The sequence below is a fragment of the Emydura macquarii genome, unplaced genomic scaffold, assembly GCF_026122565.2.
Source record: "Emydura macquarii macquarii isolate MOO-44397 ecotype Brisbane River unplaced genomic scaffold, CSIRO-AGI_Emac_v2 contig_705, whole genome shotgun sequence".
Lineage (NCBI taxonomy): Eukaryota > Metazoa > Chordata > Testudines > Chelidae > Emydura > Emydura macquarii.
The window spans coordinates 3924688-3951960 of NW_027130842.1; the positions used below are offsets into that span (position 1 = coordinate 3924688).

At 40.7% G+C, this 27273-nt stretch overlaps 1 protein-coding gene across 6 annotated transcripts in view; it reads right to left on the bottom strand.

The window, feature by feature from the left end:
- Nucleotides 1-27273, bottom strand: part of NHSL1 (NHS like 1) — a 152102-nt gene that overhangs the window by 62412 nt on the left and 62417 nt on the right. For 5 of the 6 annotated variants that reach the window (XM_067542309.1, XM_067542308.1, XM_067542311.1 and 2 more), the window contains exon 2: nucleotides 4475-4627. In XM_067542309.1, the coding sequence (XP_067398410.1) occupies nucleotides 4475-4627 (153 nt within the window). Of the gene's footprint in view, nucleotides 1-4474; nucleotides 4628-6788; nucleotides 6847-27273 lie in introns of those variants that run through there. The other variant, XM_067542310.1, reaches the window with a different exon arrangement.

Genomic DNA, 27273 nt, shown 5'->3' on the forward strand with positions numbered 1-27273 from the left:
GCGACCTGGAGCGGTCTCTCCCGCGGCTACGTCTTCTCCGATGCCCTGGAGAATCCCTGCGTACCGAAGCATGCGGTGCCGGGGACCTCGTCGGGCTGAGTCTGGAGGCCCTCGCTGACGGTGAGCGGTGATGAAAAGGCTCCGGATCAGCTGGACCCCGACGGCTACCTGCGGATCGGGAACGATGACTGTCCCGGGAATCCGCGCGGGCCCGGACCGGGGATCTAGATCGGTGCCGAGAGCCCGATCGGTGCCGAGAGTCCGATCAGTGCCGAGAGCCTGATCGGCGCCGCAGAGGTCGGCGCCGAGAGTCCGACCGGTGCCGAGAACGGGATCGGTGCCGGTCATCTCTAGGCGACGGAGTTCGGTGCCGGGAGCTGCGCACCGAGGAACGAAAGCGGCATTCGCGTGGAAGCTCCAAGCGTCTCGGCTCCGCAGGCGAGCCAGGTCGGTGCCGAGAGTCCTTTCCGGGAGACCGGTGCTGAGGGCTGCGCACCGAAGTGCGAGGATAGTCAGCCTCCCTCGGTGCCGGCTGGCTGTCCGGACGGTGGCGGGACACCGAGGATCTGTTGCCCGATGGAGAGCGGCTACTCTCGGAACCTCTAGACCGCTCCCGTTGCTGCGGTACCGAGGTGCTCGACGACCTAAGGTCGGAGCGAGGAGGGGGAGTTCCCGCTTTCCCCGTCCTCGACCGTCTGGGGGGAGACGATGGTTCCTGTCTCCCCTGCCCACCGGGGTAACCCAGCACGGATCTACCCAGAGACGCCAACCCTGACTCCCTCGGCCGAGGGGGGGATGGAGGCGTGGGCATGGCCATGAGAGCCCGTGCCGCTACAAATGCCTCCGGCGTCGACGGCCCTTGCAGGAGAGGTCCCCCACCCCCCGGGGTCGGGGGAGGCTCCCTGCGTGGAGACGCCTGTGTCGGCTCTTGCTGTACCCCCTGCTGTACCAGTCGCAGGGGGGGGAGTCCATAGACACAGCCTCCAGCCGCTTCTTTTTCTTCGGCACCTTGTGCGCCGGTGCCGCTGCCGGTGCTGGGGGCGCGCTGTGCGCCGATGAGATGCTCGGTGCCGATGGAGACCCCGAGGGCTCGGAGGCTGGGCGAAGCGCCGACTCCATTAAGATCGTCCTGAGGCGGGCATCGCGCTCCTTCTGAGTCCTGGGCTTGAAGGACTTGCAGATACGGCATTTGTCCTTCCTATGAAGCTCGCCCAGGAAGCGAAGGCAGCGATCGTGCGGGTCGCTGATCGGGAAAGCCTTAGAGCACTCCGCGCAGGCTTTGGATCCCGAAGTGCCCGGCATGGCGCCGGGAGCCCGTAAGGGCTAACTAACTACGTTAAACTACAACAATTTTTTTTTTTTTAAACTATTAACGTTAAACAACAAACTAACTAACTAACAACTAACTATACGATTAGAACCGGTTAAAGGAGATTGCTACTTGCGGTAAAGCAAGGGGCAGCGTTCCAAAAGACCGTCACGGGCGGAAAGAAGGAACTGGGGGCCACGGGGTCGGCAGGGTCCCTATATACCGCGACATGAGCGCGGCACTCCAGGGGGCGCAGGAGCCGACCCGCAGGGGGTTGCTAGGGGCAGAAAAGCTTCCGGAGGCTCGTGCACGGGGCGCGCACTCACCTATATTGGAATGCATATGAGCAATCACTCGAAGAGAGAACTTACATTTAGTACATTGGAAATGTTTGCACTTTGATTCTGAAATATGTATGGAGGTGCCACTATAACAGAGTATTCAACATCTGCAACATGAAATGTAATTTTTAGTTTTGCTTTAAATGGGGACATGAAAGGCACTTCATGAAAAACCTTTTAGCATGATCCTGGAATATCTTCCTGACTGAAGTCTGTGAAAATATCTGACGTGGTGCTCTTCAGTTTGGTGTCTTTTAAAGCCATATCTGGCATGGATATGTTAACAGTATCTAGAGATGATGTAAGCCAAGATAAACAACCCAATACCTCCTTCAGTTTGATGGCAGAATACTAACAAGAGCTTGTGTGCCCCTCTCTGGGGAGAGGCAGAGTTGCAGAGATCACTCTCTCCTCCTAGCCTGAGGGAGGAGTGGCAAACTACCTCAAGTCTTTGGAACAGAGAAGAAAAGAAGCTCCTTCTCCTTGCCAGATGCCAGGAAGAAGGGGAAGTTGAGACAAATTTATCAGCCTTTGAAGGTCTGATATTACAGTTTAAGGCTCCAGGCAGGGACAGGGACCAGCACCAGAGTATGAATTCCAGAGTTCTTTGCCTTTATTGCACTGAAAAGGGGGAGAGGGTGGGAGGAGCTCCCTAGGGCATCACCCATGGACCTCTTAACATTGCCCAGCCCCATCTCTTTTGTATTAGCCTCTAGCTAGTAGGGGTGACATGCATTTTTTAAGCCTGGGACATATGTTCCGTTTTGTGTTATTGCAGAGATATGGTGCAACTCTCATAACATTGCCCACACATGATGAGACAGTTTTAATATTGCTATGAGAACCCTAACTTTCAACCATGCAAATCAGACTATTCAAATATCTGCTTTAAACACTGTATCATCATCTTTTTGGACCAGAAATCTCATTTATGAGATAATTTAAAAAACAGCGTTGAAGAACCTTTGTTTGTTTGTAAATCTGAAGTAATTTTTTTCTTCTGATGTTCATTACCAGCCCTTGGAAACATGAAACCAAAACCTGCTTCCTAATCAAAGTTTCCTCAGATGTGTACATACATGGATTTATTTTTGAAGAGTTGCTTATGATAAGTAATTAGCAGCTAGCATTGAAGGATTTATTTTAAAGAAAAAAAGTTCCAGGGAAAGCTAGCAGCAGTGTTGCCACTTACTTTGATATTCTGAAGCTTATATATTGGCCAGTGGAGCATAAAAGCACCTACTGCACACTATAATATGGTTTATATATATATATATATAAATCTGTTACAGATAGAAGAGGAAATTCATTCCTAATATAAATACTAAAAGTAAAGGAAGCCACAGTAGGGACAAATTCGGCCCATATATTTTTCTTTGATTAAGTTTCCAGGATACACGATAGGTAGAAAATGGAAGAACAAGTAGTTAAGACTTGACATTGAAAATTTTAAGTACCAACAGCATTTTCTTTAAGCTACAGTGGGCAAATGCCTTTTTATTGTAAATTACTGACAGGCATGTCTGCATATGCACAGTAAGTCTACCACTACAAGAGATAGTTCAAGGCTAAAGTACTGAACAAATATATTAACCCGTAATAAATAGAAGAGCATGCAGGCTATCTGTGGATCCCCGTGTGATCCAATAATGCTGGTTGTCAAGAGTACCCTATTAAATTACAGCCAAAGGCACATAAACAAGAAATGGTGAAACCCAATTAACTGAAGAGGTAAGAGAATTGAAACAAAGCAGACAAAACACCAAAAACAAACAAAAATATGGCAACAAAATGTTTCTCCATTCATATCCATTAAAAGAACATTTCTATGCATTTAAAAGACAAGCAACAACTGCAGACAAATATTTTCTGCAAACCAAATCACAAACTGAAATCAATGGGTCTTGAAGGATTTGGCACTTTGCAGGTATGGCATGTTGGTGCAGGGATACCCTCTTTATTGAATAATCTATCTGAGGGTAAATATTTTTTTTAAAAATTTCTATGCACCGAGACTGTCTCAAAACTCTGCTTCCACCCACAAACTTTTCTCCATTGACTGCCATTGTTCAAATGGCTGCACCAACAGAACATAGTGTCACTTACACCAAAGACAATGCAATGATGGCCCTGGTCATAGACACATGGACAGGCTAGCAAGAAGTCATCTCTATAGACTTACACATTTTTTCTTTTAAATTGTTTATAAAAGTAACTTTTAAAAAGGTTTCTTTCTAACACAGAAATTCATTCAAACTCCAGCATGGTTTCTCATTCTTACCTAAAACCTTAGAGCCATAGTGTGCAAATAGCACACCCATTGCCTTTCACTGAGAGCAGTGCATGTGTATGTGAGGGCAGAATTTAGTCCTGAAAAGTTTAATGCAAATTTTTGTGAACAAGGAGCTACGCTATGGACAGGGTCCTTGGAAGCTGATTTTGCTACCTCAAAAGCAGCTACCCTCCCACAAATGTGCTACCATACCACTATCAATAAAATGCCTGAAAAAGATACCAATTCTGTCTGGCTATTTCTTAAGGCAATAAATGGGCTGATTCAGAACTTTAAAATATAGATATTTTTAAAAGAAGGATTTGAAGGCAGATGTGAATTTATAAAGGCACCAAGTCATCTAAGGTGGTTTTTCTGCCCTCCATATGAGAGCACAGTCCAGCAAAGCTGGGGATTTACTCATCTCTTATGGCAAAAAGAATTACTTCCCCTCCTCCACTGGCAAATGTCATCCAATATACCTGACATCTGTTTAAGACAGCAGAACAGGCTGTTTCTTTTGGAGCAACAGCCTTATTGGTGGCATCTTACCTCTTAGTACCGACTTGAGGTTCAGCTTGGCTTGGCGATGCAGATCCTCCACACAAGGTGGCCTTGTGGAAGGCAGGAATACATTTTCCTGCTGATGCCAGGGAGCGGTATAATGGACTGTCCACCTACTTTCTTCATCTAGGTTGGAGACAGCTGCAAAGAGAGAGAGAGAATGTAATGCAAAAATTAAATGCAGCTGAATGAGGACCATGAATAAATGGTTAGAAGGGGTGGGGACTGAGGATACTAATATAGAAACAGACTGGGCCTCTTCAGATCTCACACTGGTATACATCAGAAGTAACTCCACTGATGATAATGAGATACACTGGCTTTACACCATTACGAGTGAGAGCAGAATCAAGCGCACAGTCTTTACACATCACAGCAGCACATATTGACAACAAATTGGCCAGGTCACAATGGCAACTTGGCATGATCCCAATGACCACGCCTAACTTGCCAATACATTTGCATAAAAATATATTAAAATAAAACACTTAGCGCTTCTCAAGTTCAACAGTCTTTACAAGCATCATCTAGTAATAAATCAACTACTAAATTAACCCAAGTACATCACCACAGGATTTACTTATAATTTATTTTCTGTGAGAAGGAGACATTACTTGTCGTCGAAAGTTTGCTACCAATATAAACTTTTATGGTTGAACAGTCTTACCCTTCACTCTGTAGGGACAGGAAAAGGGTGTGTGTGTGTGTGTTTGTGCACGTGTGCGCGTCTCATTTTACGATCCCTCTAGAGCAGCAGTTGCCCTTCAGAGCACATGCTGTGCATCCAGCTCTCCAAAGCAAAAAACTGCAGCTGAGCCTGCCTCCCAAGCATCTGTTTTGTTGGCTCAACCAAATTGTGTTGGTCACCTAACTGTTCTCCACCTCTTGCCCCTGTTTCTGAGTTTTCATTGCCTCTCATTTGTTGCAGTTGGGACAGCATTTAAATCATGCAGCTCCCACTACAGTATATAACACAGTGGGACAGCGTTATATCCTTAAGCATTAGAAACGTAATGCCTTGCATAGTGGCAGAGGATCTGTACAGGCTGTGAGGCACAGAGTGAAGGTGAAAGCTTCATTATATCTGAAAAGCGACCAATTTCATCAGTGACAGCACACTGCCAAGAAGAATATTTTCAACCGTAAAGTCATGTATTGGCTAGTTAAACAAAATAAAGGAACTGACAAATTGACTTCAGAATCTCAATACAACAGGATACTACAAGAAATGAGGTAAAAGATGACTCATTTTTTGAGACTTAACTGAATTTCCTTGTTACTGTGGTTTTCTGGCAGATCCTTTAATAAACGTTTTCATAATATTTTTGTTGGACTGTTCATTTGCCCATAAGTTTGCTTGGCCACGTGGCCTGGCCCCTCCCCTCTTGTATATAGTTTCATTGTATTGGATGTGATAGAAAACACCTCATGCAGCAAGGCAGACAATGCTGACATGGTGTATGGCTGCATTCTCTGTCCTTGCTCATCACAGGTCAAATCCAAATGATAACAAACAGACAAGACAAGTCATTCACTGCCTGTTCACAATATCATTCATCCTAGCATTACAGGAAACAAAAGGTACATTAACTGTCACTGACTTGCCAGGAAAGAACCCCTTGCATTCACCTTACGAAATAAGAAAAGAAAAAGTCAGACAGACACCAGCCATATTGCCCAGCTCTATTCAGTGCCATGTTAAGAGACGTCTATCACCACTTATCTAGAGCATAATTAAAACGACCAAGATGTGCTACACGCACTCAGACTGCCATATCATACTCAACTAGCCTGTCTCAATGGATTAAATCGCACCAGCTAAATATGGAAGTAAATCAAGAATCTCAATGATTTTTTAAAAAGTTTATGACTACAATGACATTACACAATGAAACAGCACCACAAAATTCTGCACATGTTCAGCAGCTGTACAGCTGGGGCTACAAGATGTTAGAAGAGTAACACCTGTGCATACAATGATGATATGTACACCAAGGTTTTCAAATCTCATAATCAAACAGTTTACATTAAATGAAAAAGTATTGCTTCTTCAAAGCCATTCAGAGGGACAAAGGAAATCAAAGTAAGTTGACACTCACTCACTCACTCTTACAAAGAAGCAGATGCTCAGGAACATTTCCTTCAATAACACTGCCCCTGCACATTATGAAAGGTGCAGTGAAAGAGAAACATACAGATTTTCCTATAAGAGTTTCTAGGAAGTATGAAATACATATTGAGCTTTTCCTACCAAAAATTACAACTTTCCAGAAAGAAAACTTGCATGCACACAACTACTTACTCTTCTTCTTGAAAAGTTTAATTAAAGATTTCAGCTTTGTGTTGATGAACACCACCATTTCCGAGGTGCCTATCTGTGATCTTGGAGTTTAGATCCCATAGAAAGCAGTAGTAACAAGCAGGGGCTGATTTTCGATTTTTACTTGCCAAAGCTCTGCAAACCCTACTAACTTTGTCTCTTCCCACACCCTTCTTCCCCCCCCACCCCCACCCCTCCCTTTTGCACAACTGAGAGGTTGCTCTTATTGTCCTGGCAGTTAGAAACCATTAACAATCCTTGAACCTGAACGCCTCCTTCTGAAACATAATCCTGGGGGCCGGGAGCAGCTAGTTACAATTTATGAAGGAAGAAAAAAAGAAAGCCAATCATTCATATTTGCATAGAACCAAGATCAGGCTTTTTGCCTCAATGCTGGTTCGTCCAGTTCATTCTCCAGCAAATCAACAGTTTTTCCTCTCTTCTCCCGGGTTTCACTTCACCACAGAACAGTGACAGTTGTAGGTAATTTCTGTTTTCACCGCTCTGTCAGGATGTTCCAAAAGTCTTTACAGTGTAGCAGAGAGAGATGTGGTTACTTTAATATCCATCCTTTGTATCGCCCAGGCTAATTGTGAGTGTTTGGAATTTGAACTGGCTGGGACAGTGAGGCTTTCAATTATTGTTTCCCAAACACGCCCTCAATCCCTCCCTCCCATTCCATAGGCAACATTTATGAGCAGCAAGGCTCTACAATTGAATCTCTATGGAGTTGTAAATGAAGGTTGCATTCTCATGCAAATCAGGATGCCCTTCTTCCCTCCCCCCCCCTTTTTCCCCCTCCCCCACTTTCTTAATGTCCCAAGACCTGCATTTTAATGGTCTCCAACATGGAGTTTGTTCCTTGCATTTCCTTGTTCTCAAAATACTTTTTCCCCCCTTATAGACAATTACAATGATGGAAACGACCCAATAATCTTACAAGTTGAATTTCATTCGGTCACATGCTGAGCTATCCTAATTAGGATCAACTTGGAAAACTCCATTAACAAAATTAGTAATAAGCTAATCAAACCATTTCTGTCCAATGACGAAACTATAATTCAACAAATGACACTTGTGCAAGAGCTGACATGGACAGGCTTTTTGAAATACCCTTTAATCTCATGCCTTTAAAGATTTCTGTACATAAGTATATATACTTATTTAGAAGTGAATTACTGTTTTACTGACATTAAAGAGAAAATGCTAAGTACCCCCATCAATCTGCTCTGCAGGGCATGCCCGTCACACAATGCTAGGATTCAAGAAGCAAGTCCTCCTTTACAAAGCAAGGTTCCGCAACTGCCTTGGGTTAACAATGAAAGGATTTTTCTTTGGAGAAAGTAATACCAGCAGCAGGGGTCCTAGTCTGCCCCAAAAGCTGACAAGTTCTAGCCTTCGCAGTGCAACATGAAGAAGCAGGTGCTTTTGAGAAGCATCCAACTCCCAGCCCTGCTGGTTTGTCTCAGAATCACTACTGTGCAGAATGGAAGCTATAATATTTTACATTCATATATTGTCTCTCAACTAAAGAGCCCCAAAGTGCTTTATAAACCACAAGTGTGTTTCATAACACAGCCACAATTGGAGGCAGGTCTCCATAGCAGCAAATCCCAGAGGTACTCTGTCTGGCTCATCACTGAGACAATCTGGACATCCTGGAATAAGCACACACCAGAGTGGCAAGCACTACACTGCTTGAAAGGGTGCAGCATGCTTTTCCCCCAGGCTGGCTTCCATCCCACAGCTGATGCAAAAGAGGGACAGGGATGAGGCCTTGAGCTTTTTCAACCTCACTTCTTGCATCCCAGATGTGCAAAGACTCGAAGTAAGATTTCCCCTTGTGTATGGATGGATTTTGCTGATCATTTTAGTGGTAGTGGAATTTGTAAGTGGTTCCTCTAATGGTCTACTTAGGGTGTTTAACACTGCACATTTCATGTCAGTGTTACTCACCATCAGAAAGTCAGCAGGTTAAAAATAATTTTAAAAAAAAGGTCACATATACAAAAAAATCCTCCTTGAAATTATGCCAGTATTCATGTTTGCCGAAGAATTTGTTTAGAATCCATTGTTAGAGGACTGGTTAGCTCAGGGGTAAGTATTGAGATATTTCACCTCTAAGGCCATCTCTACACTAAGAGCAATGTATTGGTATGCAATACTGGCAAAGCGCTCCTTGTGTGCACACAGCTGTACCATAAAGCTGTGCTTTGTATCCCCAGTTAACGGGTCACTGTGTACTGTCTCTTTAAACGAGCAATTAATTTGATACTGGGGTTCTGTGCATGTTACAGTCAGAGTAAGTTCTGGATGACCTTGGAAACTGGAGTTACAAAAATGGGGTGAAAATTAATAGTGGAAAGTGCAAGATCAAGTACTTAGAGACTAACAACAAGAATTTTTGCTATAAAATGGAAACTTATCTGTTGGAAATGACAAAGGAGGAGAAAGATCTGGGTCTATTGCTCACCACCAATGTGAAAATGCTTTGAAAAAAGGCTAATGCGATCCTAGGATGCATCAGGTGAGGTATTTCCAGTAGAGACAGGGCAGTGTTAATACCATTATACAAGGCATTGGTGAGACTTCATCTGGAACACTCTGTGCAATTCTAGTCTCCCACGTTTAAGAAAGATGAATTCAGATAGGAACAGGTGCAGAGACGGGCTGCTAGGATGATCCAAGGAATGGAAAACCTGCCTTCTGAGCGGAGACTCAAAGAGCTTGGCTTGTTTAGCCTAACCAAACAAAGGCTGAGGGGAGATATGATTGCTCTCTACAAATACATCAGAGGGATAAATACTAGGGAGAGAGAGGAGTTATTTAATTTAAGCGCCAGTATTGGTACAAGAACAATGGATATAAACTGGCCATCAACCAGTTTAGGCTTGAAATTAGATGACGGTCTCTAACCATCAGAGGAGTGAAGTTTTGAGACAGCCTTCCAAGGAGAGCAAAAAAACCTAACTGGCTTCAAGACAGCTTGATAAGTTTATGGAGAGGATGGTCTGATACGACTGCCTAATATGACAAATAGCTGACCTGCAACTGCTAGTAGCAAACATCCCCAATAGCCAGTGATGAGGCTCTAGATGGCTCTGAGTTACTATAGAGAATTCTTTCCTAAGTGTCTGGCTGGTGGGTCTTGCCGAAATTGTAAGGGTCTAACTGACCACTTTATTTGGAGTCTGAAAGGAATTTTCCCCAGGTCAGATTGGCAGAGACCCTGGAGGGGTTTTTTTTGCCTTCCGCTGCAGCATGGCACACGGGTCACTTGCAGTTTTAAACTAGTGTAAGTGGTGGATTCTTTGTAACTTGAAGTCTTTAAATCAAGATTTGAGGACTTCAGTAACTCAGTCAGAGCTTAAGGGTCTATTACAGGAGTGACTGGGCAATGTTCCGTACCTTGCAATGTACAGGAGGTCAGATGAGAAGATCATGATGGTCCCCTTCTGGCCTTACAGTCGATGACGGACTGATAACTGCGGAGTGAGATGTTTTTGTGGAGAGCTAGGGACTGGAAGAGCTGTTGGTGTCACCCTGCAAGGCGTAACCAGGCTGGTGGAAGCCAGGCTGTGGCTATTGCGCTGTGAGCACACTGCATAGCACAGAGGCATCCAGGGTTAATGGGCAAGTGGTGACCCAAACCCTTACTGGTCTGGGTTGAACCCCAGAGCACCACAGTAGCTCTTTAGAAAACCCATCCCCCATGACAGAAACAAATTATACCAGTAAAAGCTTGGCTTTGCCTGTATAGCTGCACCTACGCGAGTGACTTCTGCTAGCACAGCTGTATTGGTCAGGCGTCCTACCTTTCTACACCCCTGACCAACACAGTTGTGCCGTCAGAATTCTGACGTGCAGACCTGGCCTAGGTGCTGACCCAAATCTAGACTAACTACATCACATCTGAATTATGTTATTTATCATCCGATGGCTGAAGGAAATGAGTCCATGGTCTCAGTCCAATTCCTAAAGAACAGGTGTCCACATCCCTGGAAACAGCCACCATTTTCAGTGGCACTCCTGTTGGCACGCTCTGCAGAGAAGTTAAGGACCGAATAAGTATGGAGAATCAACACCTTATCACCATCCCAGCCTCTCCAAAAGCACATCAGCAGTGGGGCAATGTCATGAAGCTTACACGGTCATTGCCTATGCTGTTTCTGTCCAGAAGAGAATTTCTATTTCCAAGATTGTAAATCCAGCACATTTCATTAATAGTAAATGAAAAGAAAAGCAATAACTGCATTTCCTCCTTAAAGGTTATCAGGTGCTCAGATGCTAGGATAACGTAGGCCAGATAAGCAGCTACGCTAGATAAGCAGGTGTTTGGCAAATTCAAAAATGTTTGATAAAATGAAAACATTACTTCCCTTTTGGTTTTGGTTATCAGAAAGTAATAGGATTAAATGGTAAGGGATATTGTATTTGATGAGATCATTAATCCAAGCTGTTACTACAGAATGAAACACTACAGGTTATTTACTGGAGAGAAAAAAAGGTTTAGAGCACCAAGTAAAAGACAAGTAATTAAAACAGGCACATCATCTAGTATCACAAATGCCTATTCAAAACCTTTGGAGTAGCGGATAGAATTACTGGCAAACTTGTGCTTTTCTGCTTTCTCACCATATAGAAGTCTTTCTGCATATTCAATTTCAGGTAAATTGAAGAGTGCTCTTTTTTGGCTATTGTCAGCATAGTTTATTTTGTTTTGTTTTAAAGTTTGCCAATAACAGTGGCACTGTAGATTATGATAAAGGACATGCACATGTTTTAAATCTTTGAAATACAGAAGGGTTACAAATGAGCGATCCGTTGTATATGGAGTGCATGAAACGCTACACCCATTCCCCTCTTTCCTCCCTCTTTAGATTAGGTTTCCAGCTGACCTGTTCCATGACAACCATCTGGGACAGTCACACCCCCTGACAATCACAGCCATAGAAGAGGTCTGGCTCCTGTGAACCTATCTGGAAATATTTTGTTTCCTCAGACATTTAAGGCAGGCCACTGAGATAGCATTCCTTTATTATCTAACCTTAATTCACTTAATACACGGAACTCTACCCCACTACCAATCTTGTGAAAATCTGAGGCTTTAAGAACCAAGCGTCAAAACTAGACAAAACTAGGATGTTTATAAACAGATTTACAACATATCTGTCAAAGGCACTACAGCAATTTTGCATGATGAGAACATTTCCAAGAAGTGTTAAATGTATTGTATCCTCTACTATTTCTGTTTATCATACTACACATGACTGTGTTAGGCAAAACTCAGCAAATACTCAGCAAATAAAGAATCTAGTCCTGCTCCCACTCAAGTTAATAGGGTTTCACCATTTGTTTCCATGTAGGTAACGCTGAGCGCAAACGACAAACACCATGAAGTTCATGCAATGAGTGATGTGCCAAGTTACTATCAGATGTACCTACCACAGGCTCAAAATGTAAATGTTAAAATTGTACGATTTAGCCACAACATTGTTTAGCCAAAAGAAATGAAAGTCACTGATGCTCTGGAAACCTTTTAAAAGGAGAGTTACAAAAAAGATACAAATGGATAGCTAAACTGGGAACTACTTCACTGTGTCTCCATTTAATAAGTGAAATAACATAGGAGAGATGTGTATTTCCAATATCAAATTAAATGTTTTCGCTCAAGAGACATACCAGTCACCGAAAAATAAAATATATCAGCACTACTCTTCGGCAACTCATATGTCCATGCAATATGAAGCGGTTTCCACACACGTGAGAAGGAAGGTATATACAGTATGACCATAGGCGCAGGGAAGTATACAACTTAAAACTGCTCTCTAAGTCATCTCTCCATAAATCCCTCCAAGCAGCTGTTGCTGACACAAGAAAACAACCACCAGGCTAAATCAGAATGTCAGCTACCTTACACAGTCTGAGCACATGTTCCCTGTATCGCCAGTGAAAGAAATTGGAAAGTAGGCCCAATCCTGCAAGGGGCTGAGCAGAGTGTCTTCCACTTCCATTGATTTCAAAGGGTGTTGAGGGTGCTCAGTACTTCACAGCATTGGGCTCTTAGACAGTATACTTCTTTCCTTCAATTAAAAAAGCCTCTTGTAAGAGGGTAAGGAATACAAAGCAGCTCAGGTATGGAAAAATGTCTAACTGTGTCCAAGTTTATTCCAGTTCCAGTCACCTTCCCTCATGCCATCAACTATTTGGTACCCTTGAGGTGGATCCAGCAGGATGTTTTCCTTTAGGGATAAATAACTTATAACTTATACAGGGTTCTTTCCCCCTTAGAGCCAGTCATGTCTGGCCAACTCAGGGTATTTTTCCTGAGAACAAAAGTTCATTCCCACCACAAAGGCGCTCCCAAGTGGCAATACATTCAGCTGCCCTCCTATCTTGAACTCAAGTCGCTCACAATGGCTTCTTTCAAGGCAATCTCGCTCTTCATGAAGCATGATACTTCCCCAGCTACTAACAAATTATAATTCATTAAACCTAGAATCAGGAAGAGTAGAAAACAGGGTGGGGGGCAGAGGAAAGTATTTTATTCAAAAGCAGCTGTAAAAGAGAGAGAGAGAGAGAGAGCGCTCCATGGCCTACGGAATCCACAGGGGAGTATGCCCACAGTCTCTCTCCGCATACGTGATTATCAAGCAGGTATTGATTTAAAGATATCACAACAGCTCCCTCATTAATTCATGCTCATAGGAGATTAGGGGCTGCAGACTCTGAGGAGGTTAGAGGAGGTGAAAAATGAGGAAGAGGAGAAGGAGAAGCAACCTAAGCAAGAAAGGGTGGAAAAGAAACAGACTTTGATTGATCTGATGATCCTATTTAGGCCACAACACAAGAAAAGCTAATTCATTCATTCCTTCAACAGTTCAAAAATCTTCCCTCACATTCTCTAGCTCTAGCATATAAGCAAGTCACCAAAAAGAGAGAGACAGCTGTCTTTTAGGCAGAGCTACACAGAGGAAAAATAGCAGTTTCTTCAGGTGGGGACATCTCCAGTCAAATACTGCAAGAATGTGAAGGAGAACAGAGAACATTTAGCTAATGTGCAACTTTTTAGTGTTTTGTTTTAAATGAAGGGGTGCAACTGCAACCATTTTTCTCTGCCAATTCCTGCACTTAGTTAAGGGAACATTAGCTTAAAGAAATTTGTTCCCGCCCGAGAAATGTCTTTTTAGATTACATCAGAAAATATTCTTTATTGTAAATTGCAAATATTCCCTGTGCTGCGTTTGTGATCCTGAGATTTCACTTATACTGAAGAATTGATCAGAAACTAGGGTGGCAGTTGAAGAAAAACAAGTCTTTCCAAAATCTAGATCTTCAGATTTGCAAGATAAATTCAAGTTTATTGATTTTTCTGAATCAATGCTAGTGAAAATAAACAGATAGAAAACTTGGATTCGTCTTGTCATTTTGTTTTTTCTATTATAGAAAATTTTTCAGAAAAATGAGAGATCAACAAAAATCAATCACAAAAACTTTGTTTCTGAACTTTTGTCCCAAAGTGTCCCCTCATTCATGGAATGGACATGAGCAAGCACTCAAAGAAGAAAAAATTGTTACTAACCTTCCATAACTGTTCTTCAATATGTGTTGCTCATGTCTATTCCATAACCCACCCATCTATCCCAAAACAGTCTCCCTCCAAAAAACAAAATCATTCAGCTACAGTAATGTACTGATTTCATATAACACCACCTGACCTTGTGCTGTGAGAAGGTGCAAGGAGGAATCATAATTTACTTAGGATGCCACTACAATCTGAGCCAACATCCATTCTAAAGTGTCTCCAGAAGATGTCTTTCGTTGGTCAAGGTACGTATTGATCACATGACCAAACACCAAATAAAATTGGAAAACAATTTAGACTAGACCATTGTGTGGTTCAGTTCCTTTTCATTAAAATGTCCCTATGATGCCCTTAAAATGAAAGGTTAGTCTCATAAATTTATAATGTTAATTTGCTGAACTTTTAAAAATCATCATATGGATGCTGGTTTGATATTTTCGTTCCATCCCTGCTTGATAAAATACATGGGCATGCAAACATCCTTCGTGTCACTGAAACACAATCTAGCGACTCAAACCTACCCATGCTGCATTCAATTAACATTAATAGCTTAAAGATGACTTGTCCTTTAAGAGTAACAAAGCAAATATATTTATGGATTTTAAAAGATGTAGCTAAGAAAGAGATGAGTGTCAAGCCATTAAAATATCTGCAGAAAACAACTGTGAGCATCCAGTCTTCCAAGGTGCTCTTTTACAGGTGGAAACCTTGTTAGACTTAAGTGTGATTCCAGACCCAAGCATTGTTTGCAACGAGGTACCATTATGGGCAACCCAAATCCAAGAAAAACAAAACAGAAGCATCACGTATACTTCCTGAAAAAATGTCCTTGGAAGTGTAAATGGAGAGTGGGGGCATCAAGCAAACACAAATTTGCCACTTCCTCCTCAAAAGTGAACTACAAAGGGGAAAAAATTGGGGCTTGTGCCCCTTTTCTGACTAATAAAGAAAGTCTGTCATTTCTGCTCCCATCTTCTGCAAAAAAAATAAAATAAAAAGAAAGGGGGCAGAATGTTTCTGCTTCTTTTGTTTAACATAAAAAATATCAGATCTTCCCTGTTTTTGCTGGAGAACTGAACAACAAGTGAGATTATAACATCACAAGAGACTTTTAACCTAAGCAATTGAGAAGGAAATAGAGTTTTAGTCAGATGAATATAATTCTTTGAGTTACATAAGAATTAACAACAGCAAACTCCTCACACACACACACACACACACACACACGAGAAAATCTCTCTTTGTGAAAGATTCAAACCTTCACATCCCTTTAGCTGAACAATGAGAAAGGTTTCACTCCAGTTCTCTAGTCCTCAAACACAAACATGCAAAACAGAACTTCAAATTCCTGATATACCAGGGTAACAAAAATAAGCAGGAGGGATACAGGCAGGTGGGAATGAGACACCCTTAAAAAGGAAGGCTAACTGTGGGGGAGGTTGGATAGGGTGACTTCCTTTCCCCCGCTTGTAAACTACAACTATATACTAACAAACAAAACTATTAAAACTATTTACAATCTTTTTACAGGAAAGTTGAGCCCAAGAAGCTACTGCCACAGGATGTTCCTTCCCAGACCGCGAGCAGGAACTAAGAGGCAGTCAGTCCGTGCCACCACTTATGCCTTCAGTTTTCAGCCCGAGGAGGCGTAGTGCACAGGTGCAGAATGGTTATTATTCTGGTCCCAAGCACATGCACACCCACAGTGAATACCCACAAGAACCAGCACTCAGAGACGAATTATAGTTGATGCCCAACTAGCTCATGACATTTACACTTGGTGAATGTATAAAATGCCCTTTTTATATCAGTGCTGTAACAGCATTAGCCAGAACAGTGTTAATAACAACAACAACAACGCCGCAATTATATAGTACTTCATCTCCTCAAGACAACTTGCAAACCTTAACTAATGAATCCTCAAAACATCCACAAAGTGGTTAAGCAGGCCTTTTTCACAGATGAGAAAGAGAAGAAAGAGGTTAATAACTTGCCCGAGACCATACAGCAGATCAATTACAGAGCTGGGACCACAACTTGAACTGCTAAGTCTATTTAGTGCTCTGCTCATACCTCTAAAACAAGTATCACCTTTAAACATTGGTTCACCTGGCTAGAACGGACACAGACAGGGCTCAACTTGGTTATAAATCATTTTTACAAAAATGCAGAGTAATATAGGGCCCAATGCAGCAAGCCCTCTCCACATGGAACCTCTTATGTCTCCAATGGAAGTACTGCACACGGAGGGGCTGGTGGGTTTAGTTGTTACTAGATATTGTATTAAGACAATTTCCTTATTAAAGTAGAATTACAATTTGAGTAAGGCCCACTTAACTGCAAAAATATATCCCTTGTCCCTCAGTTCCCAACCTAAAGCCTGATCTACACTATAAAATTTTGTCACCAGCAAAACAGAGGTGGTGTACATACTGTAATTAACCCCCCATCTACAAACTGCCCTATTTTTTCAACAAAATAAAACTACCTCGATGAGAGGTGTGTAGGGCTTTTGTCGGCTTGGGTAGGGCCACGCAATGTCCATGTAGACACTACCTCCCCTTACATTGTGGTGGGGCTGGAGTGGTGAAATTGACAAGAAAGCCCAAGTCCGGACTGCTACAAGCCTGGGCAGCTGGTTCCCGCTCAGCCTGGGCAAGAAATTTGGGGCAAGAAATCTGGGTGCATCTCCACCTGCTTCTGACCCTGGCAGCCTTGTCAATTACAGGGCTGAGCCGTGAAATTGACATGGCTGCCCATTCTGGTGGAGAGCAGGAAATGGAGAAGCCCCAGGCAGCTTCCCCAGCTCCCGGCTGAGATCAGGGAGTGGGGAGGTGGGGCAGCCCACAGGGAGGTGGGGCACTCAGCTCCCCACACTGCCCCTCTTAGTGAGATGGAAGCGCTCCTGGTGAGGACGTACTCCACCAACCCAAGGAGGGCAGTGTGGACGTCAGCCAGCGCTGTAATTACAAGTAGAAAAAAGGCAAAGAATTATCAATACTTAATGAAGAAAGGAGTAAACCTTGACACCTTTTAATAAAGTTTCAAAACTGTAGTGTGTTCCATTTCAGGCTCCAGTGGGTGTATTTTAAAGCTGTTTAGAATGATCCAAATTCTACTCTCACTTAATGTAACTAAAAAGAGCTCTAACTCTACATACCAATAATATTATTAAACAATTTGGTCTTATACTTAAATTATCCAGGGCAATGAGTTAGGCACTAATTATGGCAATGAACATAAACACAAATGGAGGAGTCATGTTGTTCAAGCATTAAAGTATGTTGTTTTAAAAAAATAAATATTTTGGTCACTGGCACATACAAAAGCCAGATGAAAGTAGTCAGTGAGCAGTCTCCAGTAGACTCATGGGGAAGGTTTGACCCACTAAAGGAGAATGTTCAATTACAGTGCTTTCAAAAAAAAAATAAAAATCAATCAATCAATGAAGCAGTCTATGCGAATGAAGTTTCAACCCTTAGGAAAACTTAATCAATAAAACCTCAATAATTTTGTTTTTAGGATGCATTGTGATGTGAAAAAGCCTCTCATTTCTTTGCTCACATTTATGGATGATGATAAAGACACATTCTATTCCTCAGCAACCTTTATTAAGTACTATGAAATATAGTATTGGGTGAAATACAGTATCTCAGGGATTCACAATACACGGGCATGACAAAAGTGTCACATGACAATATCCTTATTTTATAACCGTGCGAGAAGTTATCTAGTGCAAAATCACTCCCAAACACCCCCCAATCATACAGTAGTTATAAGAAATTACTATTTTATGTATAGAGTTCAAAAACCATGCCAAGTTCATTACAGACATGTAAAAAAACATACTCCAATCTAATTTTCTTATCACAGCTGGTTTGATTCATGAGTCAACTTTGTCAAAAGATTTTAAATATAGACACCTAAAATATCCAAAACATTTCCCAAAGCTTAAAATACTATGCCAGTGCCTAATGTAGGCATTAAGAGATGAAAAAAACCTTTCTCCATGTATGCTTTGAGTACACATTTTTAATGCAACACCAAACAGCACTAACATCTCCTTCTGATGAATGAATCCCACTGAAAACAAGATAGACAAAATAATCTTCACCAACATCAGACACCAGAGAAAAACCTGCACTACACTACAAATCTCCCTCAGTAACTATTGGGATGTTTGGCTTACAACAAGTTAAATCTACTGCTACAAAACTCCCTTATATATTGTGCACTGAAAGAGTGCATCTGTCTCTATCTCTACTTAATTATTTAATCTGACACTACTGCTACCATCTGTTCAGAGCCCTATCCAACACTTCCAAAACACCAGCTCACTATCACTGGTCTAGCAATGCCTTCATGTTCATCATTCAAATGTTTAACAAACAAAAGGAAAGGCAGGCAGATAAAAAGAGTGCTGCTAGAAAAAACTAAAAAGAAATCATTTAAATTAAACAGAATTGTCAAACTTTCCGTGGGCCAGTCACAAATTTAATTGGAATCTTCAGGACAAAGTCAAGGTTAAGCCCCCTAACAACCAGAATATAAAACTACAGGAAAAACATGTTTTAAAAAAAACCCCACTCATCTGTTTTCAGCAAGAGCCGAAAAGCCAATGGCATCTCATCCCCCCCCCGAGGAAAGACCTAGCTTAAGACACTGAAAATCAGAGAGAAAAAAGTTGGCGCCACTAGGTTTCCAGCCTTTATATCATCACATTTGTTAAGTTCCCTGTATCTGTCACTGCATCCAAAACAGGAAAAATGCAATAGATGAACTTTTCTGCTGAAACTGAATAGTAAAAGTTGTCATTTGAATTACTGTCATTAGGCTTCAGAGTTAACGTGTTGAGACAAATGTCAGCACCTCTCAGAATTACTGTTTCAGGTTATCTGTGCATTTGAACAGAAAGGCATACTTCACACTTGGAAGGTATGCTTCCAAACCGTAAGAGTTAGAAACTGAATTTGAAAAAACAAAACATTAAATTCAACAGATGCTTAGTCTCTCTCAAGGGCCAGATTTATACAACAAGAGAGTCAAATCCAGCTATCAGGCTGAATGTTTGCTACCGTGTTGACAAAGTGTTGTTCAAACAAGAAATAAGAACTGCAACCTAACAATTAAGCCCAGTGCTTGCAGGACTTCTATTTTAAAATGACAAATAGATTGAAGCAAATCTCTCTCTGTATGGAAGACATATGGAGACTGATTAAGTGCAGCTCCACTCCAATAAGTGACTGCAAAAATGGTATCATGGGGTTTCATATTTATAGCCTCTCAGTGACTCCAGGTCAGATTTGCTCACTTTAGAAGTAAAATGATGTTTTTCTAACTGCTAAAACAGCAGATGAAGCAAGAGATCTAAAATTCAATCTGCTCTTTCTAGTTCATGCATCAGCATCAACCCAAATGATCCAGACCCAACTTTATTTTTTTTTAAATAAGACAACAAGTTTGATTGATAAAGATAGTAGTGTTGATGTAATATACTTACGATTTCTGTAAGGCATTTGACTTGGTACCACGTGACATTTTGGAGGAGTTGTAAGTAATGAAGAGGACAGGTCACAGATACAGAGCAACCTGGATCAGTAGGTAAACTGAGCGCAAGCAACCAATGGCTAAATGTAAATGTGTACATCTAGGAACAAAGAATGTAGGCCATGCTTACAGGAGGGTTGACTCAGGGATTCTGTAAAAGATTTGGGGATTTGCATAAACAGGAGGATCTCAAGTAGGTATAGAGTGGTTACTTTACCTCTGTATGTGGCACTGGTGTGACTGACAATGGACGACTGTGTCCAGTTCTGGTGTCCACAATTCAAGAAAGGTGTTGATAAACTGGAGAGGGTTCAAAGAAGAGCCGCGAGAATGATTAAAGGTTTAGAAAACACGTGTCATACTGATAGACTCAAGGACCTCTGTCTATTTAGCTGAACAAAGACAAGGTTAACAGTTGACTTGATTTCAATCTGTACCTGCTTACGTGGGGAATAAAAATTTAATAATGGGCTCTTCAATTTAGCAGAGAAAGGTATAATATGATAACTGGAAGCTGGAGTTAGACAATTTCAGACTGAAAATAAGGCATACATTTTTAACTGAAAGAGTAATTAACCATTGGAACAAATAACCAAGGGTTGTAGTGAATTCTCCATCGCAGGCAATTTTTAAATCAAGATTGACTGTATTTCTGAAAGATATGCTCTAGGAATTGTTTTGGGAAAGTTCTATGGCCTGTGTTATATAGCAGGTCAGACTAGAGGATCGAAACGGTCCCTTCTGGCTTTGGAATCTATTAATTATATTTACAGTTGAGATGCAATTGTAATGCACTACTTTATATGCTGGACACCACTTATCTGGAGTTATGAGCAAAAATCAGAGACCTGTTCAGGCATTAGTCTTTATGAGCTGTATTCTGCCAATATGCTTGGTCCAGTCCAATTAATATTTTTCTAAATTGAACAACCTTTATGTTTTCTTTTTATTTTTTCAGTGTATTCCTCGAGTTTACTAAATTGAAATATATTTTGAATTTGTAATTATATATTACCTACTACACACGGGGACTCTGAAGATTTTTTTAAATATGGTATTAAAATACTCATCTAACCTTTTCCCAATCTCTGTTCTTTTGAAAGGTTTAGGGAATACAAACAAAATACCATCTGTTGATACTAAGGTAGGGCTAAGCCTTTAATGCCAAAATGTTCCTAGGCTCATTTTGGGGCAGCCAATTGATAATCAGCCAAGAATCTCAAAGTTTCTGAGTAAGACAAAGCATACTCCAGTTCCAGCCCCATACTTCCTTTTATAAAAGCAGGGAGTTGGGAATTCAATCAGCCATTCACTCACAGCACACCCTTCCCAGAAAGCTAGTTTAAGAGTTCCACCATTGCCCTTCCTGTTGCCAAGTCAACCTGCGACTTCGCTGCTTTAAAAATTCCAAGAGGACTTTCCTGCCCTCCTATAGAGTTTGCAAAGGGCATGGGGAAACTACTAGGATAGGCCTTAGCTCTCCTGTTTTCGTTAGATTTCTTTTTTTTAGTAGTATAGCAGTCGTAATTGTAGTATACCGGCCTTGTACAGATATAGAGGGTAGCAGGTGTCTTTTCAAGAGCTCATCTGTCATGAAACTAATTCTTGAAGAGTATACTACATATCACCTGATTTACATCATTTGCCTCACTAAAGCTACTCAGATCATCATTGCTGCAAAACAATCACGTTTTACAAAGCACCAGCAGGATCACACTCACTTCAGTTATGTCTCTATCCATGTGACATAGCCTAAATGCATACTGAGACTGTGGACAGCAGAGAAACCAGATACTAAACATTGCTGAGCCTGGTTCTATAATTAGCTCAACTAAATCAGGACCTTTTAAAATCTAAAGGAATACACAAACCATAAAATGTTAATGTGAATTATCATATATATACGTGTGTATATGTATGGTTTGTGTGTACGTACGTACACACACACAGGTAGTAAAACAGAAAACTAAGGACAGAAATGCTATCAGAAACACATAAGTATCACTTCTTATTGCCTCTGTTATATTCATTGAATTCTGCAATCTAAAAGGAAAACTTGCTGCATTCCAAAACAGCAAAGAGTGAATGTCTAGCATAAGGCAAAAGACTGCCATCTACCGGGAACCACTGTGGCACGCATTGATTTGCAATCCAGTAGCTATGCACACTAATAAGAATTTTCTAGAGACTTAGACCACAATAATGTAAGACTGGGAGTGAAAGGGAAGAAGTCAGTGCTTGCACTGTATTCTTAGCCTCCATTTTCTATGACTTAAGTCTACTGAGTGTTTTCCAATGGCACCAGATGCATTCGCAATGCATGAAAAAAATAAATATTGGCAAGCATTTCAGTGTCCTGCCTCCAAGAGTGACAAAGTTCATCATTATAAAAGATGGGTTGACACTAAACACATGCAGCAATCAACATTTTTGTTTTGTGGAATTTTTTTCCACAGAAATTCTCAGTGTTTCATTTTTCTCCACAATTTGTCTCACATGCAAAAATGAAAATGTTCCCTGTTTCAAATGCAAAAGCCATCTTCAACTTAAAAAATGGGGTGGGGATGCATTTATGCTAATAGGTCCAATTTTCCTCCGAAATGGTCCTTTTTGGGTGACAGATACTCACACAAGTCTGTAGCAAAATATATAAAACCTTGAACTTCAAGTAGTTTTGTATTTGTTTATGTATATCTGGCACATCACTAACTAATATCAGGACTCTCTTCTCAAACAATCCCATCCAGATCTTTGTCCCATACATTAAAATAAGAACCAGAACCTGAGAGAGACCAGACAGAGAGATAAACAGAATCATTCACCAAGTTTTTTTTCTAGGTAACATGGAGCTTATAATTAACAGCTCTGAACAAGAGACATAGCTGTAATAAATTACCACTCAGACATGCATACAAATAAAATACCAACTTGTTTTGTTTTGCAGTCAATCAACCAAGACATACTTCATTATGATCACTTGTCGTTCTGTTCAAATCTCTCCAAATTTTCAGTACAAGTCAAAGAACAGAAAGAGCAGAAGGACAACACATGGATCATATTAGGAAGGCGTGCACACACCACCTCTGAGATTTATGCTCTGAAGATACAATTACTATTTCATTTTCCCCTTTCCTACTATTAAACAGCCTTCAATGCATTCAGCAACATCTCCCATATGGTTAAGATGAATGCAGTAATTAATATGCAATTAATAAGATAGTGTGATCAACTGCTTTTGTTTAGTGAGGCAGCTGGTCCACATGTGGGATGGTAATTAGACAAATTAAGATGGACTACTTTTGTTTACTGATGAACTGACAGCACTGCTGGTGCTTAATGTCACCAATCCTATTAGAATTTTTTAGTAATATTTAAGAGGAATCAATAAACTGGTATTATTAATCCCCATCCATAAAGATAGTAAAAGGTAAATTTGATTTCCTTCAAAAATGCTGGCACCAGCAGCCAAGTGAGTTAGTGACAGACTTGATCTGATTCAAGGATGCTGTATCCTGTAACTAACAATGTAGCAATGAATATCACAGGCAGTGATACAGAGAAGGGTTTGGATGTTGTGGTTAAAAGACAGAAAAAGATCAGATTTGATCTGAATCTAGATACAAGCAGAAAGCCTGAGGATCTTCAAGTGACTTACATAGCATCAGCCAGTCTAAATATTTCCAACTATTTTATTCTGCTAGTCCTAATTAATAATAGAGAAAAATCTTTTCAACCTAACACCAACACTACTTTTAAAAACAGTAATTTAAAATTCATTTTGTTATGCAATCCGCATAGAAATTATATGTAGAATTTGATTATATTTGTATTTATATTTTTGATCAATGTAATGCACTACTGTACAGTGCTCCATCAGCCTGGTGTTCTGATTCCAATGTAAACTATGTCAAAATCCTATTGGGACTAAATATCTGGGAGTAGGTGTCAGATACATCAAATATAAGTATGATTAGATGAAAACTATACCCAGAGTGCTTGCAGGACAATATCCTACTGCATCCTTCCAGGAGGGCATTACTAGAGCTTGCAGCTTTCCAATGCATGATGCGTGCTGGAGAATGACATATGGGAGAAGAGTGGGCAGAAGGCACAATGACTCAGGGGGGAAAAGGAAGAAAAGGAGGTGTATTAAGATTTTCACTTTTACTAACAGTTTTCTTGAAACTTAATCAACTGCAAAGAGAATCTTATGCTAATCTTCCTTTCTGCTCCATCAACACTGTCACATATGCTTTAGCTCTGAGAGAGAGAGAGAGAGAGAGACACACACACACACACTTTACCAGAAAATGTGATCACATGCATAGGTGCTGGAACTAAGGTTGTGGGGGATGCTTTCGCACTCCTGGTTTGACGTGCTTTCCATTATATGCAGGTCTTACAGTTTGGTTCAATGACTCTCAGCACCCCCACTGTAAAAATTGTTCCATCTTGGACACCAATTAATCACATGCTTGGGCACCAATATTATGCTATGTTGAACAGTGAGCTTTAAAAGGCCATAGTGAAAAACCAACACTTTCATCAGAGGACTACGCAGCATCGTTGTAGCTGTGTCAGCCTCAAGATATGAGTGAGACAAGGTGGGCGAGGTAATATCTTTTACTGGACCAACTTCTGTTGGTGCAAGAGACAAGCGCTGTGTAAGCTCAAAAAAGTCTCTCTCTCTCACCAACAGAAGTTAGTCCAATCACAGAACTAGTTAACCACAATCCAACAGTGCAGAACATGTACCTCAACTGCAAGCGGACTGCCTTTTTTCACTTCATCTGGAAACAGCTATGTGTCTTTGAGAAGCAACCTTTATGAACCATGACAAGATAAAATAGGTTTAAATTATGCCGCCATAGTCCATTTTTGTTGGTAAGCCTGATTCAATTAGGTGTTTGCCAGACTGATGAGGAAAGTCCTTAAAATGCTTGCACTTGTCCCCCCATAAAGTTTAACGTTCTGCTTATTGTGTTCCAGTCTTAATCTGATTTTAAATCCAATTTTCTCCTGTTATAGCAACTGCTCTCTGCACAGAAACACTTGTTGACTACAACACATTGGATGGAGCAATCCATAGTAAAGCTTTGAGAATATACTATATTCATTAAAAGCACATCTCAGTATGTTTAATCAGATTAAACTACTGCAGTGGCTACATACTCTATCTACACTCTAACCACCATCTCCTGCAACAGGCTTTTCATACCTCATTTGCTTCAGATTTGAACTTCTTGTAAGGCTCCTCCACCTGATTGATTAAAGCAGACACTCATTGCTCGAATTTTAAGAGATTATACAAAGATGTGTCTATACTTTGCATTCTTTCAGACGTCTTCAGATTCACACAAGTGATGTTAATAAGCTCTTTATCAAAACCTCTTCTCCACTTCTCTATCATTTTTGAGTGCCACAGACTACTTCTTGGGTAACAGAACTTTCAGAGAAATTCTTACAGTGAACAGAAACGTGTATGATTTTGTTTACACCTAGCACTGGAGTTAACAGCCAGGCTGTTGAAGTGTTCTCCCTTCAACACATCTGCCTTGCTTGACCACATGTAGGCCTCTCTATTCATCTATTTAATTGCTTTTTAGTATATTTACCACTTTGCCAGCATCCCATCATAAGCACTCTTTATTCAATATGTTTCAATAGCATTCAAAATTGATCTCTATTTTCTTCCCCAAGTGTCCCTACAGATAATTTTTCCAAATTTTGACAATTTAGGGTATTAAACCTACCATCCTGACCAAATTCTTTACAGTAAAGGCTCATACAATGACCCTTACAGGAACAGAACTTATCTTTTCAATTGCAAATACAAAGAGTCAAATCTGTTAAGTTCAGCCCGTAACAGGGATAAGGGGCTACAAGGTGGGGAGAAAACACAATAGTGGTTGGGCTGGAGCACAATGCACATTGCTGATCCCCAGCTGATAGAATGGTACCTGAGGGCAGAAATTAGAGAAGTCTGGTGACTGCTCTAACTTGCACAGGAGGCTAGTTCAACACTCAGGTACACCCAGGAATGGGAGAGGCATAAAGGTGACTTACAGCCACCTTTGTCTCCGCATCTAGCTGTGTCAAGCAAAGATTGATCCCTTCATTGTCATGGTTAAGTTACTGGGTTACTCTGGCATTTGCTTAAATAATGATGACTATCAATTGGGAAATTTAGATCCTACAGTGATGGATACACTAGAGAGAAATAGAAAAGACAGAGAAAAAACAGACATTTCTAGGCAATTAACAATAAGAAATCAAGACTTTGTTCTGAAGGCTCAATTGGTCTATAACTTAGCTTAATTACTCATATTCCTTAAATTTACTTACTCACACACACATTTCCTGATTGGCAGATTACATTTTTATATAGGTAGATGGAAAAAAAGCACCTAATTCCTAAAATTGGGCATTTAGTGTCTTCATAAAATGCAATAACCAGGGAACCTAGAAAGCCGTTTGGCATAGGAAAATGCAGAATTTGCATTTTTACAGAGAATCTTTAGTTTTTACATTTCGTGAAAAAATAAAAACAATAAATTAACTAACAACTAAATTTTACTGGAAGTATCAGTGTCACTTATTCAATGTGCACAACCTTCCCCTCTTGTGGTTGACTTTTGAATGCGCTTTAAATGTACGTAGCTAAACGTACTCCAATAAACTGCTTGCAACATTTAGAGGTTACTCAACAGCGTATAGGGGTTCATGTTTTAATGCAGCTCAAATGTCACATCAGCCTCCAGGACTAACTCATAAAGTGAGTAATGTTGGTATAAAAGCCATTTTCGCTTTATTTTTTTATGCATTTAAAAAACAAACAAACCCAATTTTCTGAAAATATAGAATACAGACATAGAAGCATTTGGTATATGTAAGAAATAAAAATTGCAATTCTATCAATTTTATTATAAAATGATTGATGGCACTGGGAGGCTTCGAACTTGCTTCATTGTGTTCAAGTGATACCTTTACATTGTGTTCAAGTGATACCTTTACATTGTGTTCAAGTGATACTGTGGCTAGGGAAACAAAAGTTCAATGTTTCATTTTAATCGCAGAAAAGCTCGTCTTTTTATGTTTTTATTAGAGATTGGGGGGGAAGGAGTTTTATCATAGAAAAGTAGGATCCCTGGTAATAACACAAAAATAAAACATTTTCCATCTCATGTTGCTACTAGGTAATAAAAACACTGAGAAGTTTCTTAACCAATGTCAAACATAATCTAACACTGTCACTGTTGCTTTGCTGACCTATTGGTTTGTTTTTTTTCTTGAGAGCAGAAAGATTATTGAAAGACACATGATTTCTATTCCTGG